General features: G+C 58.4%; 1 protein-coding gene across 3 annotated transcripts in view; it reads right to left on the bottom strand.

Moving 5' to 3' along the window:
- Positions 1-9,560: 9,560 nt before the first annotated feature.
- The window catches only part of MEF2B (myocyte enhancer factor 2B), a 63,529-nt gene continuing 55,998 nt past the window's right edge, over positions 9,561-17,091 (bottom strand). For 2 of the 3 annotated variants that reach the window (XM_054013831.1, XM_054013832.1), the window contains exons 6-9: positions 14,161-14,306; positions 13,144-13,258; positions 12,736-12,844; positions 9,561-11,065 (exon numbers count right to left, since the gene is read on the bottom strand). In XM_054013831.1, coding sequence (XP_053869806.1) covers positions 10,753-11,065; positions 12,736-12,844; positions 13,144-13,258; positions 14,161-14,306 — 683 coding nt within the window. In that variant the 3' untranslated portion in view covers positions 9,561-10,752. The remainder of the gene's footprint in view (positions 11,066-12,735; positions 12,845-13,143; positions 13,259-14,160; positions 14,307-17,091) is intronic. The other variant, XM_054013834.1, reaches the window with a different exon arrangement.

The raw sequence follows: 17,091 nt of genomic DNA, 5'->3' as shown, positions 1-17,091 counted from the left end.
GGGAGAGCTCGACCCACCAGAGGAGTGAACTGTGCCAGGCGGACATTTAAGGACAGGCATCATTTCATCCCGGAGGCCCAGCTCGGCTCGGCTGGATTTTCAAATCCTCTCCACATGCTGTGTCCGAGGCAGGGGCCTTTATTTCCTCTACAAATTTAAAGGTACAAAATTCACACCCCTCCTCCCCTTCCTGACGGCTCTAGGCTTCCCCCATATGCACCCAGGGGCAGCGCCTCAAATCCAGGGAGTCGCAGGACACAGCTCCGAGTTAACGCAGCCTCCGTTTAAACACGATCACATCTATTTCTATGCCCCCACCGCCTGGCTTGTAAGGTTTGCATTTATTTATTGGGAGAGAAAAAACAACCAGCCCGTTTGTCCATTTCATCTCCTAGGACGCTCGATAAAACCCCACCTGAAAATTGTTTTGCAGAATATTCCCCTTTATCTCCGAATGCAGGTGTCTGTGAGCAAAACCGGCTTGTGTTTTCAAATCAAACTACTGCATCCCAGTTGTCGCTACAATCCAAGGCGGAGGGGTCGCGGTGTGTATTCAGCTACAAGTCAAAGTTCCTAGTGAATGGCTGATTTGGAATATTCTGTATGAAAGGGATTTTCCTTAAGCAATTTGTTATTTGAAGCCCTGTTATTATATCGATTGTGTCTAGGGGAAATGGACTTGTTTACTGTCCTTGCTTCAGAAAATAAAACAAAAAAAGGGGGAAAGATTTTGGAAATGGTTTTACTGGGCAGCTAAAACGTCGTTTTGGGATGAAACTTTTTAAAGGGGGGGTCTTTATTTAGTCTTTTAAAATACTTGCAGGGGAAATATCAATTCTAATTCATTTCTAAAGCTGCATTTAGAAAGAGCAGGGCCAGGCCAGCTCGAGGAAGACAGCTCTGACAATCAGATTAGTCTGCTGTCCAAATTAATTCGGAAATTAACAAGAGACACAGAAAATGAGACAATTCCTTGAAATCCCTACATCTCCCTGTCCCAGTATCCCCACCTGCACTTAGCATTTTCCTGGGGATTTATATTAACCTGGAAGGCTCTGCAGGAATCACCTGACCTTTCTATTTCTTCCCAAACAAACACCAAATGTAGTGGCATAAAGACAACCAGAAGTTCATTCCCAGGCAGATCCAGCTACGACCCATTCAATAGAATCAGGGTTTGCAAGGGAGCCAGGACAATTCACACCGGCTGAATCGGTCTCCTCCCTCCTCCCACAGGTGTCCTGCTCTTTGGAACAGGTGCCAGCCAGGTCCCATCTCTCCCCCAAGGCTGGCAAGGGCAAACGCCACTAACATGACAATGGGGCTGCGGGGCGAGGGGAAGAAGAAGGGATTGTTAATCACTTTGCATAACTCGTGGTTATTGTTTAAAGGAGGGGGCAGTTTGTCTGTGGCTGGGCCCTTTCTCAAACTCAGAAAGCCTTGCCCCAGCATTTTAACAGTTTGCTCCCTTAAGAATATTTTTTCTGTGATTGATTGTCTGTCTTTTATGTTTTTCTTTTATGAAGAGCCCTGCTCTGGAGTGTCCGAGAAAGGGGGTTTCTCCTGATATTAGCTGATGCATTAGGAATTTTATTGGGGGGAGGGGACAACAATTCATTTTAAAATTCCCTTTCTGATCGCTGAGCGACTGATTGATTTGTCTCCACTTCTCACCCTTCCTCTGCAGCCAGAGCTGGATTGTTTGGGGGGCAGAAGAAAGTGTAGCTGTAACCCCCCCACACACACACACATACAATGTGCTAGCCTTTCCCATGGCTTTCCTCTGAGAAAGGTCCATCAGTGACGCCTTGAATGTTTCATTCACCCCCACAAAGCTGCTACCTGTTCTGAGAACTGATGGTTCCCCCCCCCCGCCCGACTCCCCAACCAACTGTGGGGGGAGAAGCTATATCGGACACACAGACACTATTGTGTGACTTTGGCAGCGGGAAGTGTGAGGGTGTGTGTCCATCCATCCCCCATCCTAGCACAAAACCCCGCTGAGAAATAGCTTGGTGCAGACGCACAGCCTCGCTATCTGGCCGCCGGTCTGGGGCGGTGACTGGGAGGCAGGGAAGGTCGGGGTTCTGGGAGGGGTTTGGGCGCGAGTTGGTTACGCGGACAGCACAGTTTCCTCCATGAGATGCAAGACCCCTTTGCCCCCCGTAGGCACAGCAGACGGACAGGGCTTTGCTGCGGGAACACAGACCCTGGCTCTCTTGCTGCCCCCCTCTCCCCAGAGCAGCCAGAGCAGTTGGCCACCTCCATAATCACAGGCTGCCTCCTGCAAACCAGCTTCCCAGGCCAACGCCCCAGCCCAGGAGCATGGGCCGTCTGGCACCTGTCCCGGGAGGCCGCACCTGTCAGCTGGAAGCGATGGGATAATGTGAGGAGGGTGCTCAACCCACAGCCTCTTTCTTGGGCAACCCGGCCACGGGGCCCGATTCCCCTCACGCCTCTTTAAACCCACCTCACGCCGTTGACTTCCACAGACGCAGGCCCACAGATTTCCTAGCCACTTCACCAGGGGCCCGATGGGGCCCACGGCCTGAGCCCATAAGAGACAATGGTAGCACAGGGGCTGGAACTAGGGGTGCTGGGGAGCCTGCCACACCCCCTGGTTAGAAGTGGTTTCCATCATATGCCAGGTTTACAGTTGACATGCTCCCAGCACCCCTCCCCCCCCAAACACATTGTTCCAGGGCCCCTGAATGGCAGCGTTGTGGTAGATGTCAAACGGGAATCGGATCGGGGCCCTTCCTGATCCTACGTGGAGACAAGCCCCTGCCCCCGAGAAAGCGACTGCCTTCGGTTTCCCAGCGTTTGGGCAAACCCGGCCTGGAAGGAAAGGTGGCCTGAAATTCAGTTCAAACATGGTGGGAGCCAGCAGCCAATGAACTTCCTGGGGAAATGGGCAACTTGCAGGATCCAGACGCCTCCAACAGTCTCTGACCATCATCACCTGGACCGGGAAGTTTTCCTGGGTTTAGCAGCACAGCCCAGCACCTCTCTCCCCCCCCCATTACACATCATTGTAGAGGTAGGGGCTGTTTCACACAGCTGAATGTTAATTTACCTACAGAAATCCAGGAGGAGCCATGCCCCTTGCATTGCTTTCTGGGGAGACCCTGCTGCTGGCGGGAACACCCAACACTTTGTGTTTTATATTCTCAAGCCACGAGTCCTGCCCCCTTGTCTGGGCTGGAAGGATCTCCCCGCCACACACAGGCCGCTACCGCGCCAGCTCTGCCTTAACCTCATTCTGACATTTCCTGGCATTCATTCCATGCCAGTAGGTTGCCATAGCAAATTTAAATCTTACAAACAAAACGAGGAGAAAAGCCTGATTAGCATATATTCAAATGAGCCATGCAATAATGCAAACCATAAATCATGCAGTCATTGCTATTCAATCAGTGTCTCACAATTCACCCCGTCCCCCGCCTTATTCTTCCCCCCATTCCCTGGCTTTCTCAGCTTGCTGTTAGCAGCCATACGTCCCTGGCTGGCGAGGAGCTTCCCAAGGGCAGCCCTGACGCTTTGCGGGGGCTCCCGCTCCACTAGCCGTCGCTGCTCCTTATTTAAAAAAAAAAAAAGTCTGTGATTAGAACTACATTAGCAATGGGCTAAGCCCCCCCTTCGCCCCCTCGGCCCCAGCCCTTCCCCTCCCCCCAGACTACTGCCTTTGACTGCGAGATGGAAAAAGCAGAATCTGTCTCATCTCGAGCCATGAAGGCCCCTTCACGCAGGGACATTTTGCAGCCCTGGATTGTGCTAATCCCACAGAGCAAGGGTGCCAGGGCCTGGTTGACACATGGTGAAGGAATGCACAGGAGGCCTCTGGTGGCCAATCTCTCAGGTCCTTGTCTGGCCCCCAATCACCATAACAGCGGAGCCCCTCACCAGCTTTCTTGCTTTTGTCCTGGCAAGCCCCTGCGCTGTTATCCCCATTCCAGGTGGGAAGGAAGGCCTGTCTCCTCCAAGGGGTGCCGAGCTGGGGAAGGGGGTAGGATTGTAATGAATCAAGACCCTGCCTTTTCTCCTGGGGGGGGCTGGGGCTCTTGTCCCATGTGCCCCTCTCCCCAACCTCAGCGCCCTCACTCCCACTCGGGCTGGAGCGCACTGGCTGGAGCTCCTGTCTGGAGACATCTGAGCGAGTTGCCATGGAGATGGTGGCTTGGTTGCCAGCTGCACTTTAGCCGTGTTTATTCTCTCCCAAACCTGGGGCCTGCCCTGGCTACTGCTCCGGATCCCCGTTTCCTCATCTCACTCCCCCCAGCCCCTCCAAAACGAGCATGCCTCGCCCATGTGCCGACGCCACATCCCCTGGCATCAGGTGTGAGAGCCTTCCCAGCTCCCCATTCCACCTCCAGCTCCGTTCCGGAGCCCCAGCCCTCCATCGTCTCCTGCAGGTCACCCCGTGATCTCTCCAGCCCAGTGCACCAGGCGGCTGCCTCACCTCCCCTGGAGCCCTGCCTTGGCACCGTCCGGAAGGGACAGAGTGAGGGGCATGCAGTGTCAGACATACTGGAGTTTGCTGTGTTGGCAGGCTAAGAACCCTTCAGCACCAGAGCTCGGTTAGAACAGACAAGTCCTCCCACAATACGCTGCAGAACAACTCCTAGAATGGCTTGCCTTAGAGAAGGCCTAAGTGTTATGGAGCGGGACATTGGCGGTCTGGCCTAGTGGGCAGAGCAGGTGTCCAGGTTGGGGAACAAAGGCCAAGGGTCAGCACCAGAGTCAACAGCCAGTTACCAGAGCCAGAGGTCAAGCCAGAGTCAGAATCAGGAATCAAAGCTGAGGGTCAGCACCGAGGTCAGATACCAAATGCCAGAGCCAAGGGTCAAGCCAGCGTCAGGGTCAGAGCCAGGGCTGGTCACAGAAGATTGGAGGTGAGGCAAGGACCCAGCACGGATCAGGAACAAGGTGGGAACCGGGTTGGAGGCAGATGTAAGCAGGGTCCGTTGCAGCCACAAGGGAAACCACCTTGTTGCTTGGACAAGCTTCCTGTTCCGCCTCCTGGCTTAAATAGCGTAATTGGACCAATCAGCGGAGCCGGGTGATCCTCCAATCAGAGCTCCCGCGGGTGGTGCCTTGACATCACACTAAGAACCATGGGATATGCCCCCAGAAATCCTGGCGCATGATCAGGGAGGTCAGACTAGACCATCGCAATGGCCTTGGAATCTATGAAGGTTATTGCAGGGCCGGCGTGGGCATGGCTACATGGGTATGACCTGCGTGCAGCTCTGAATGTGGCTGCTTATAGCCAGCCTGGTTAACCTGGGCATCTATCCCAGTGCCCGAAGCCAGGTAAACTCTGCCGTGAAGAGCTACCCAAACAAACCTAAGTGGGGGGAGGGACAATCCACCCAGTTTGGGCTGTGCACCATGTTTGGGGTTTGATACCCATCACCCATGTACAGCAGCATCCGTTCCTGATGCGCCAGCAGTTTGCTACATCCTGTGCTAGTTAGTTACACCAGAGCACCGATTAGAGCCCATCAAAACGTGGCGTTGACTTTTTGTAATGAAAGATGATAATTTTTGAACAAAATGGGTTTTTTCTTCCAACCCCCCCATCCAATACCCCCCCCCACACACACACACTATGCAGGGGGAGGGTGTTTTTCAATGAAAATCCACATTTTGCAAAAAATAAGGAATACTTTTTTGCCTTTTCAATTTTAATTAATTTTTTTCCCCAAAAAAACAAAATAGATTTCCAACCAACGGTCACCACATGACAAGGCATCTTGATGGGAATCTGCTGGACATCTTGGGGCTCTTTCTTTCTCCCAGAGACCAAAAGTAAGATAACTGATAAAATCTGAGTCTCCCGGGGAATTTCATCTTCTGATTTCAAGATTGTTTTGCAATTCTGCAGTTTTAACAGCCCCCGCTACTCAGGATAAGATCTTGGCTACTGTGCGCTCGAGCCCCCTGCCTGTCTGTTGCATCCGCCTGTTGTCTGCAGATTTATAGAGCGTTTTGGGGTAGGGTGGGGACTGTAGCTGCTCTATGTTTGTACAGCACCTAGCGCTGCAGGGCTGTGGTGTCCAGGTGCTACCACAATATCATTCTGAGGTTCAAGAGTCACTGGCTGGAGTTCTCTGGCCTGTGGTATGCAGGTCTGGAAATCCTAGGAATGTTGTCATTCTGCTGGTTCCGGATGCCCTGGGTAATGAGTGAAGTGATGCACTGGGCTCAACTCTGGGGTCCCTCTAGCCACGGGATATGGGTCAGTTCCGGATGAGTATAGCTCGGTATGATGCTGATTGACACCAGCTGAGGATCTGGCCCTAGTCTGGATTGCTCTGGGCTCCCGACCATCCGAGATGTCAGCAGAGCTCTCGGCTTCTGCCAAATCCGGTCTAAGGATTTATGTCAATCTCTGGGTTTGTATTAAACTCCACAAATTCTTCCCAGGATTAATCCTCCTTCTGTGTTTTAATCTCAAGGTACCGTTCCCAATAATCTATTCATGAGTCACCCAGCAGATTGTAGGAGAGAAATGGCCGACACGGGGGGGTGGTGGTTAAAACCTAGTTTTGCAGGAGACGGCGGCTGTTCTGGCTGGTCGGCGCAACTCCCTCCAGCAGAGCGCTAAAAGGAATTCTGCCAAGCCAACCACCACCTTCCAAATCTTTGACTTGTGGGCAGACCTTAAAGCCTGTGAATTAACCCGACAATCTGCCGACCCCCCTTATTTTATGGACGCAGGAGATAGGGCACCAGGCTATAAGGATAAGCTTTGTCCTAAGTCTTCATCCAACACGTTACCAAACCCGAGCCAAATATTTGCTGTGGTTTGGCAAAGTTTGGTTCAAACTTTCTTCCATTGTTTATTTGTGCTCCAGGCCATGATGGGAAGCTCAGGGCGGGGGGGTCGATGTCCCATGGAGGCAGGGTGGTATTTCCAGCTCCATTTTACAGAGCTGTGAAGTTTGGAGCAGCAGCCAAACTTCTAAATGCTGATTGGAAACAGGCCGCGGAGGCCCAGGGTGGTGCACACTAGTGAACACGGCAGGGTTGAGTTTGACCAAGGTAGAAATGCACCATTTTCACAGAGAAATTTCCATATTTTTAGTGGCCAAAGATCAAGTGCCTGTTTTATGAAGTTGATTTTATGTGAAAAGAAAAGAAAAGAAAAGAAAAGAAAAGAAAAGAAAAGAAAAGAAGGCTCCAGGTCTGGCCTGTCAGGGGGCTGGAGTTCAGGCCTGCAGGGCATTGCCAGATCTGAGTGGGGGAGGGGGCTCCTGCCAGGCCTAGCAGGGGGTGCTGCAGGTCAGGCCTGAAGTGCATTGAGAGAGGTGGGGGGAGGGAGCTGCATAGCTGGTCAGCATGGTGGGGCATCACAGAGCTGGGTGGGGCAGGCTTGAGGGGCACCAGCAGAGCTTGGGCAGAACCCAGAACTGGAATAGCAGCATGGCTGCAGGTGAGGGGCATTGATAGAGCTGGGGGAGTACAGGAGGGACCCCAGGGCTGGGATAGTAGGGAGCTGCAGGGCAGGACTGAGAGGCACTGGCACAACTGCAGCAGAGGGAGCCCAGGGCTGGAATAGCAGGGGGACTGCAGGGCCGGACGGGGGGGTATTGGGGGGCGAGGGGAGCCCGGGGCTGGAATAGCAGGGGGACTGCAGGGCCGGACGGGGGGGTATTGGGGGGCGAGGGGAGCCCGGGGCTGGAATAGCAGGGGGACTGCAGGGCCGGACGGGGGGGTATTGGGGGGCGAGGGGAGCCCGGGGCTGGAATAGCAGGGGGACTGCAGGGCCGGACGGGGGGGCATTGGGGGGCGAGGGGAGCCCGGGGCTAGAATAGCAGGGGGACTGCAGGGCCGGACGGAGGGGCATTGGGGGGCGAGGGGAGCCCGGGGCTGGAATAGCAGGGGGACTGCAGGGCCGGACGGGGAGGTATTGGGGGGCGAGGGGAGCCCGGGGCTGGAATAGCAGGGGGACTGCAGGGCCGGACGGGGGGGTATTGGGGGGCGAGGGGAGCCCGGGGCTGGAATAGCAGGGGGACTGCAGGGCCGGACGGGGAGGTATTGGGGGGCGAGGGGAGCCCGGGGCTGGAATAGCAGGGGGACTGCAGGGCCGGATGGGGGGGCATTGGGGGGGCGAGGGGAGCCCGGGGCTGGAATAGCAGGGGGCTGCGGGGCCGGACCGGGGGGGGGCATTGGGGGCCTCACTGGGTCACGCCTGAGGTCGGACACGGAAAGTAGCCTGGAGAAACCCCGCCCTGAGGAGCTCCAGCCCCCGGGGGATTCCCTGCCTCCCAGAGCCGCCCGGGCTGCCTGGGCCAGTGGGGCCGATGAAGGAATTGGGGTGTCAGGGCACCAAAGCTCAGGAGACAGCGACATCTTGTGAGCAAAGTGAAGAACTGCAGCCCAGCCCAGAACACCCCCCACTCAGCCCTTGAGGTCACTACTCCAGCCGCCCCATTCAGCTCCAGACGCCCAGCTGGATAATGGCAGCCAGACCCGGGCCGGGGTGCATCATCGGGCGAGTGATGGGCCCGCTCCTGCCCGTGCTGGCCATCACTGAACTGCTCGGGTGCCAGGCCCCTCTGCACCCCAGGGCTCCACGCTCAGCCCTTGAGGCTGCCGCTGAACGTCCGTAGCGACAGGCCTTGGCCTCTGCCCGGGGCGCGGGGTCTGTGCCAGGCCTGAGACATTCTGCAGCAGTGGGGTTCAGGACCCATTTGCAAACCTCGACGGCCTGTTGCCACCCAGCAAATAGATTCAGTGTAAAAACCATGTGGCTCTGTAATAGGCACTAAACACCCCAGCGGCTGCTCGTCCTGTGGGGCTCAGCTCCCCGCTCTGGTGCAACCTCTGGGGTCACAGTGTCACTCAGGTTTGGCCAGGCCCATCAGATGGGACTGGCCAGGCCAAATCTGTGTGAGTGGCGTGGCGAGCTGGAGCCTGGGGTCCCAACCCCTCAGAGCAGGTTTCAGTGACACAGGGCCGTGAATCCCGATCCCTTGGCTTGCACTGGGCTCTCCCGGCTCTGGGGACGGCCTCACGCACGCTGGCCGTGACACCAGCTTCCCCAGCAGGGTGCGCCGGAACACAGAGCACGCCCATCCCTTGGGACTCCTGGCTCCCAGCGTGGCCCCCCAGCTCGTCACAGCACCCATCTGTCCAGCACCAGAAAGAGACGCAAACGCGGGTGCTGGGCTATGGAAGCCCAGCCCACGAGGGTCTTGCTCCCATCCTGCCCCTCCCCCCCACAGTGCCCTCGGCCAATAGCTGGAGGCTCCCTGCTGTGTCCCCGCTGGAGTATTTGGGAGAAGTGGGGTTCGCTACCTGGGAGCTGCAGAGACACCAGGTTACATCCCTGGGGCTGCCCAGGGCTCTGTGTGACAGTCAAACACTCCCCAGAGCTGTCAGCACCCCGCTGGCCTCCTCTCCCGCCCCAGCCCCCACATTCAGGTGCTGCTAACCCGACTGTGGGGGAGGGAGGAGGAGAAAGGAAGCCCACCCCACCCCCCACGCACCTCACATGCCGTTCTTCCAGCCGGCATTATCCCAGCCGCCTGGGCGCTAAGCTCACACCGGGGGGCTGGACAAACCCAAATCTTTATTGGTCGAACCCGCGGCTGGATACAACATAATAAATAGAAAATAACTCCGAGCGGCACCTGAACACTGCGGATCCCAGAGGCTGGCTCTGTGCCGAATCCCCCCACGGCGTTACCACGGGGGGCAGCTCTAATGCAGACCTTCCCAGCCTGCCCTGTCCGCGCTGGCGTGCCCCATGGCTGGGCCCCGGTGGTGCTGCACGGGCGCTAGCGGAAGGCGGGGAGGCGTTGACGTGGGCACCAGGAGCAGACCTGGAGCTCAGCCAGAGACTGGAGCTTCCAAGGCACCTGCAGCTGGTCTGGGGCATTAGCAGCAGGGTGGGGGGCAGGTGAGGGTGAGGGGCTCACTCACGGGGGTCCCAGCCCAGCTCAGAGGAACAGACCTTCCACCCAAACATGCATTTAACATGAAATCAGAGAGTTGGAGGGAAAGAGAGTAGGGACGTATTTCAATCCGAGAGAGGGGGCTCCCCATTGGCACTCACAGCCCAGGGGGTTCTGGGGCAGGGTACCAAAGGGGGCTCCCCCCCCAGAAACTCTCAGCCAATGGGGCTCTGGGGCCAGGCACTGAGGGGGGCTTCCCGCAGGCACTCACAGCCCAGGGGATTCTGGGGCAGGGCACCAAAGGGGGCTTCCCCCGGACACTCTCAGCCCATGGGGTTCTGGGGCAGGGCACCGAGGGGGGCTCCCCGCAGGCACTCTCAGCCCATGGGGTTCTGGGGCAGGGCACTGAGGGAGGCTCCCCTGGACACTCTCAGCCCATGGGGTTCTGGGGCAAGGCACCGAGGGAGGCTCCCCACAGGCACTCACAGCCCATGGGGTTCTGGGGCAGGGCACTGAGGGGGGCTCCCCACAGGCACTCACAGCCCAGGGGGTTCTGGGGCAGGGCACTGAGGGAGGCTCCCCCCGGACACTCTCAGCCCAGGGGGTTCTGCGGCAGGGCACCGAGGGGGGCTCCCCGCAGGCACTCACAGCCCAGGGGGTTCTGGGACTTCCCCCCCGCCCCAGCACTCAGCCATGCCCTGTGGGTAGCCATGGCTGCAGGGGACCCCAGGAGAAAGGTACAAGTGCTTCCAAGCAGAAGAGGAGGCATGTCACACACTGGGCCTGCCACTGCCAGTCGTACACGCAAACAGCGCGGGCGTCCCCCCACCCCGGACAGCCGGCCCCACTATCTCTGCCAAACGTCCATCACTTGCGGGCGCCGCATGGGGACACCCCCCTGCTGCTCCTCCGCCAGCGGCCGGGACAGGACCAGCGGGTAGTGATAGGCCTTGGCATACTCGTCTCGCTGGGGCGGGTCCCCGGGGCCTCTGGGGACGTCGCCGAGGGAGGACAGGCCGCTCAGGGAGTGCTGGGGGGTGGCCGAGCTGCAGCTGACCACCGGGGAGACCCGCTCAGATTTGATGCTGATGGCCTGGTGCTGGGGCGAGCTGCTGGGGGCCGGGGCTGCCTCTTCGGTGGGGAGCATTCTGCCGCCCGCCCTGGGGAAGGAAAGAGGAGGGCGTGAGCCAGGCTGGGAGCCAGAGGGAGACTTCGAAGGAGGAAGCCACCAGGGGATCTCTCGGCCCCAAGCAGCTGGCCTGTGGTTGCCTGCCTCCATCCCAAGGCAACCGGAACTGACCCTCGGCGAACTCCCTGATTGGCTGGGGTTGGGGAGCAGGGGAAACGTTTGCCGACCTTTAAAAAACTGGCCCCTTATTCCTGGCTGCATTTCCCACCCCCCCAACCAGGAAATTGGACTGTAAATATCCAGCCCCCCAGCTCGTGGGGGCAGGGGGCATTTCCCCCCTTTAATCCCCTGGCTCAGGAATGAGGGCTGCTGACATGCTCCCACTTGGGCTTTGCACTGGGGAGCAGCTCCTCTTCTAACCAACTGTGTGTGTGTGAGGGGAGGGGTCCAGTTCCCTATCTACAAGGGCCACCAGCGGGGTGACCCCCCAGGCCAGATTAGTGGGAGATCTGCTTTCGTCCCCACCCACTTTGAAATGTCTCACGTGCCCAGCGAGCTGGCACTGCCCGCTATTCCCCCTGGGCCGAGGTTCCCACACACTGCCCCCTGCCAGTGTTCTCAGGCCTCTAGCAGGAAGTTGCTGCCCACGGCAGCCCTTGCCGATAGGGGTGGCCCGTTTGTGCCAGTTCTCTGGGCAGCGTTGGTGCCAGGGAGACGCTGAGCTCCACCAAACACGTCTCACCCAGCAGCTGCTAGACACTACCAACTGCCTTGTTCCTGGCCGGAGCTAGATTAGAACTGGCGGCCCACAAGGTGCAACCCACTGGGGCACCAGGTTCCCAAGCGCTTCCCCCACCCACGCGCCTGGGAGAGCAGCTGGGAGCCTGGCTCGGGGAGGGGTGGGGCACTGTCCCTTGGGCAGAGCCAGTTTTAAATAGGCTTTGCAAACATCCTGGACCTGCTGGGATAAGGCGGCGGGGGGGTTCCCAGGAGCAGGGCTCGCCCGGAAGCTGGGGGCTCTGGAAATAAACCCACCCCCGAACAGGGCCGTCCGTGCCCAGCTGCCATCACAGTTGTGTGTTGGGCCCTGCCACAGAGTCGCTGCTCTCGGGGCCTGGGGCAGACGTGGGTCCAATTTCCCCCCGGGGCTGTTCTAGCCGAGAAGCCGGGGGAGCTGTGCTGTGCTCTGCGTTCAGGGAGAGGGCGCCTGGATCTGCCAGGCCAAGCCTTCACAGCACAGCAGCCAGACCCACTGGAAGCTGCAGCCGGCCACTGGTGGAGCTGCCCCCTGCCGTCTGCGGTGCTGCCAGGTCCCTCCGTTCGGCTGCCAGTGCCCGGAACGTGGGGAGCAGGCAGAAGGCACCAATCTCTTCGCCAGCCTGTGCTGAGCTCCTGCCACCAGGTGGCACCAGAACCTATGAGGAGAAGGCGCCTGCCCGGCCTGTCTGGGTTTTACCCTCAGAGCCAGTGGGGCTAGGGCTTCGCTGGCCATCCCTGTGGGGACCGGGGACCAGTGATGGGAGCAGGGGGAGGGAGAGCAATAGGGAAAGGGGGGGGATGCAGATGTGACAATCTAAGCCCTGCACCGAGCCCTGCTGGCTCCCTGGGGAGAGAGGCTGGGGAAGGGATGGGCTCCTGCCCCCTGGAGAGAAGTCCCGCTCAGCCCCCTGGCCGAGGCTGGGAGCTGGGCGTGGTTCTTACCCCAGCGGCAGGTGCGCGGAGGCTGCCATGTCGCGGTGGTGCTGCCAGGAGGCGATGGCGTTGGGCTGGAGGTAGCCGGGGTGCGTGGAAGCCTCGCCGGGCCCGTACTCTGCCAATGAGAAAGCAGACGGGACATCAGGAGGAGAAGGGCTAACGGGTGAAAGTGGAGGGAGCTCCTTGTCCACTGTCAGTTTACACCTGCTGTGTCGTTTACACCCGGGCTAAGCCCAAGGGAGGGATTCCAGGGGCATCTGGCTTCCTTCCCCATGGCCATGCAGTGAGTGAGGAGCACAGCCCAGCTCAGCTCTGGGACGGGGATTCGAAATGCAGCCCCTGGCCAGGTGTGGGGAAACATCTAGGCACTGGGTGAGGGGGATGTCGGGCTAGGAGCTATCCACCGGGGCTTACCTGCTTGGCTTGAGGAGAGGAAGGGGAAGCCCCCTAGCCCGTGGGCTGGCAGGCTGCCATTGCCGGCGGGCAGCCCTGGGCTCACCGTCTGCAGGCCAGGGTAGAGCGATCGCTGCTGAGACAAACAAACAATAAACACCCCGCTCGGGTCCTTCCCCCGCTCCGCGCCGCTCTGACCCCTGGCTCGCAATCGCTCCCTGAGTGTTTCCCCCCGCCCCCTCCCATCTCACCCCCCAGAAATGTGTGAGAGTGCATGCGCGACAGGGGGAGTGTGTGACCATGTGCGTGTGAGTTGGTGTGAGCATGACTGGGCACGTGTATCTGGCTGTGCATGTAGCTGGGTGAGTGTGCACCTGGCATGCGTGTGCCTGCACACTGTGTGTGCAAATGAGTGAGTGTGAACTACGTCCCCCAATTCTGGGCTCTTTCAAATCCACCGTTTCATCCCTGACCCTCTTCACCCCAGAGCTCCAAGCTCCCCAGAGAAGGGGCTGCTGGGCAAAGATCTGTTTTCTTTCCCCAGGGAGCCTTGCTCCTTCCCCCTCCCATGTCCTCCAGTACAAACCAAGAAACTGGGGATCCCTAAACTCCCTGCAAAGGGAGTGCTCAGCCCCCCTCCGCCCCATGGCTCTAACTCCTCTGCACGCAGTGGGGCAGGTTCTCCTCTCACTTGCCCGCCCAGTGCTGGTGCAATCCACCCACGCCCTTGGAGCGACTCCTGATCTGCCCCCTCACAGAGCCGCAGCCTGGCTGGAGCCTCCTGAGATCTCAGAACAGTGGCCTCCTTCCCCCTCCGCTACCCCCATGACAACCTTGTGCTGCTCCTCCGAAGACAAACCCCAGAGCCCCCTGCAGTGCCCGCCGGGGCCCTGCTGCATGGCTGGTGAGGGGAGCTGTAGCCCAGCGGGCAGTTCTCAAGGGCTTTCATTTATTAACTACAGGATCTCACCGGTGGCTGTATTTCAGAGGGAACCTTCCTAGACCCTTGTCACCAGACGCACCGAGAGTGGCACTTACCGCTGATGTCAGATTGCTCCTGGCGCTGGACAAACTGCTGTGGACATCCACCCTGCGGCCGTCTGTCCCTAGGTAGAGCGGGGGAGGGGTCTTGGTAGCCAGGGCTCGGTTCAGGTTGCCATGGGAGAAGAGAGGGTAGCCAAGGCCTGGGCAGGGAGAAGCAGGCAAAGGTTAGTGCATCTGGGAAGCACTGGGGTGAAAGCCCAGCTCAGGGAATGGCAGGTGATTGCACTGGAGTCTGAGATAAGGCACAGCATAAATTTAAATTAATTAATGGAAATATCCTATCTCTTAGAACTAGAAGGGACCTTGAAAGTTCATGAGTCCAACCCCCTACCTTCACTAGCAGGATCAAGTACTGATTTTGTCCCAGATCCCTAAGTGGCCCCCTCAAGGATTGAACTCACAATCCTGGGTTTAGCAGCCCAATGCTCAAACCACTGAGCTATCCCTCTGGGTATGTACAGCACCTGGCACAGCGCGCTTCCTATGCGCAATCATAACGATAACAAGTCTGGAGGCAAATTCACCCTGTCAGAAGTGAGCTCAAGTGCACTGGAGGCGACGACCTTGTATGTGGGGCGTGGCCGGAGAGATCTCCTTCGGAGCAGTGTCATGTTTAATTCATAGCTACATTTCTATGTCCCCAGCTGTTGTCACATCCAGCCTCCATCAGAGAAGAGATGCCACTTGAGCAGAGGATTGGTTACAAAACAACCTAGGAAGGCGGCAGAGCTGCCAACTCTGGAGTCTCGCAAGACGTGGTCATTTTCTTAAAGCCCCAGCTCCCAGAGTCAGGGGATTAGGTGAGGCTCTCAGCTTTCCTTAAAAAAATATAAAATGTCTCGCCCTGCTGCCTGTGGAGAGAAGCTGGGAATTGTGAGCCAAATGCAGCCCAAGGGTTCAGAGAGAGAACACCCCTTACCCCCATGGATCACTGGTTGAAAAGTCTCATGATTTTTAAGCCAATCTCATGATTCAACATTGTTGAATGCTTGGGGTTAGTGATACTGGGGCTGGCACAAGGAGCATAGGCAGGACTTCAATAGTGCCCAGGCCCTGTGCCAGGCCTCTGCACAGAGGTGAACGCCATCCTTGGGAAGCAAAGGATTCTGGGAGTCCCAGTCCAGATAGCAGAAGTGGCCCTTTGGGAGGAAGAGGACGCCGTCTCTTGGCCGAGCCAGGTCGGAAAGCCCTGGGTTCCCGGAGCGGCGCCTGAAAGCAGGGCCACTCATCTAAGAAGTGTGTGAGGGGAGGGAGCGGGGAGCTTGGCGGAAACCTCCTCTGCTTCTGTGACTGCAAACCCACTTCCTGCGAGAGGCCGGGCCCTGGGGCTCCTCTGAGCAGCACTGCACCTGGGCTGTGGCCGGGACGCGAGGGTCAGGTGTGGGGGACATGACGCCGCCAGCAAGGAACGGAAACGATTTGCTAATATGGGCTCTGAGCCTGGGACTCGCAGCCCTGCTCAGCGGGCAGGACTCACAGCAGGCTGGCGCTACATCCCCATGGCAGCAATTCCCAGGATCTCTGGCTTCCCACGGGTGGCAACCCCCCCGCCCAACACGCACACACGTAGAATGGGCAACAGTGCCCGCTCTCTGTCGCCCGTTCCTCCTTATCCCCCCTGAGCCCTGCATGCAGGCTGCTTTGGGAGCGGCTACCCCCTCTTCACCTGCCCAGGGGCGATGGGGCCCTGCAGTGGCAGAGGGCGTCACTCCCCACGCATCTCCCCAGGGCAAACAAACACACGGAAAGATGGAGAGAGCTGCTCTTGGGAACAGAGGGCAGCAGGAGCCGGGGTGAACCCCCCAGCAGCTGCCCCCATGACCCAGGCAGAGGAGAGGGTCTGGGGTGCAGCAGGGCCCCGCTGTCACGGCTGGTTGACAGGCTCTGGGGGTCTCAATCCAGCACCCAGAGACAAGAATCCACATCAGGACTGTCCTCTTGGCTGGCAGCCCCAGCGCAGAGGGGTGGCTGGCTGGACCCCTGCAGACCAGGGCCGAGGGCTGGCAGGGCGGCGTGGGGAAAGCGCAATGCGATGCGGCCCAGTCGGCGCCCCCGCCACAGGCTGGGTGGTTGGAAATCTCCTTGGCGCTCATTCCAGGCCTCTCCCCTGTGCAGCGAGGGCCCTGCACAGATCACACAAGCCCCGCCCACAGAGTTCCGGCTCCAGCCTTACGCGGCCGAAGCAAAGCCACATGTTACCCACCAACACCTTCGTCACCCACCCCCCCTTTCCCTCACCCCCACGCCTGGGGAGTTTCCACTGGTCAGCCTCAGTCAGTTTTTCCAGCTGACAGTCACTGCTGAGCCCGACTGCACTGAGCGACTGAGGTTTCCATCTGTCCCCCACCCGGCCCTGCTCACCCCTCTGAGCTGGAGAGATCCTGATCACAGGGCAGATTTCAAACCCCACCCAAAATGCAGGGAAGCTGGGAAATGCCCATCACTAGCAGAAATGCATCCGTGTGTGTGCGCGCATGTGTGTGTGTGTCTGTTTGTGTGTGTGTGTGTGCGCGCAGGTGGGTGCTTGTGCTTGCCTGTGAGTGTGAGTGTGCAGGTGCATGCCTGTGAGTGTGCATAAAATCAGCACTCATGACTCAGCAAAACACAGGAAGCAGCTGTGTGGAGTGCGATGGGGCCATTTTCACAGTCGCTTTGCAGACTGACTGCAGGTTAGCCCATCCCCGCTGTCCACATTTTGAGCTTGTTAATTACCCAGGAGAAGCTACAGTAATAAACTCTGTGCACGTCCCTAGCGCCGGCCAGCTCAGGATCCCCCAGCGCGCTGCAAAGGTCGGGATTACAGCCGGTCGGAAAAGTTCCGACAAGACACTTTGTCCTCGGAACCTGCCAGTTTGTCAGAATCAAAGCGTTTAACGGAGCTGGTCCAATTTCAGCGAAGTTCTAATGGAAAGCGGCCGGGCTCCT

The sequence above is a fragment of the Malaclemys terrapin genome, chromosome 24, assembly GCF_027887155.1.
Source record: "Malaclemys terrapin pileata isolate rMalTer1 chromosome 24, rMalTer1.hap1, whole genome shotgun sequence".
NCBI lineage: Eukaryota > Metazoa > Chordata > Testudines > Emydidae > Malaclemys > Malaclemys terrapin.
The sequence above is the reverse complement of the archived record's forward strand: the minus strand, read 5'-3'. Positions and strand labels throughout refer to the sequence as shown.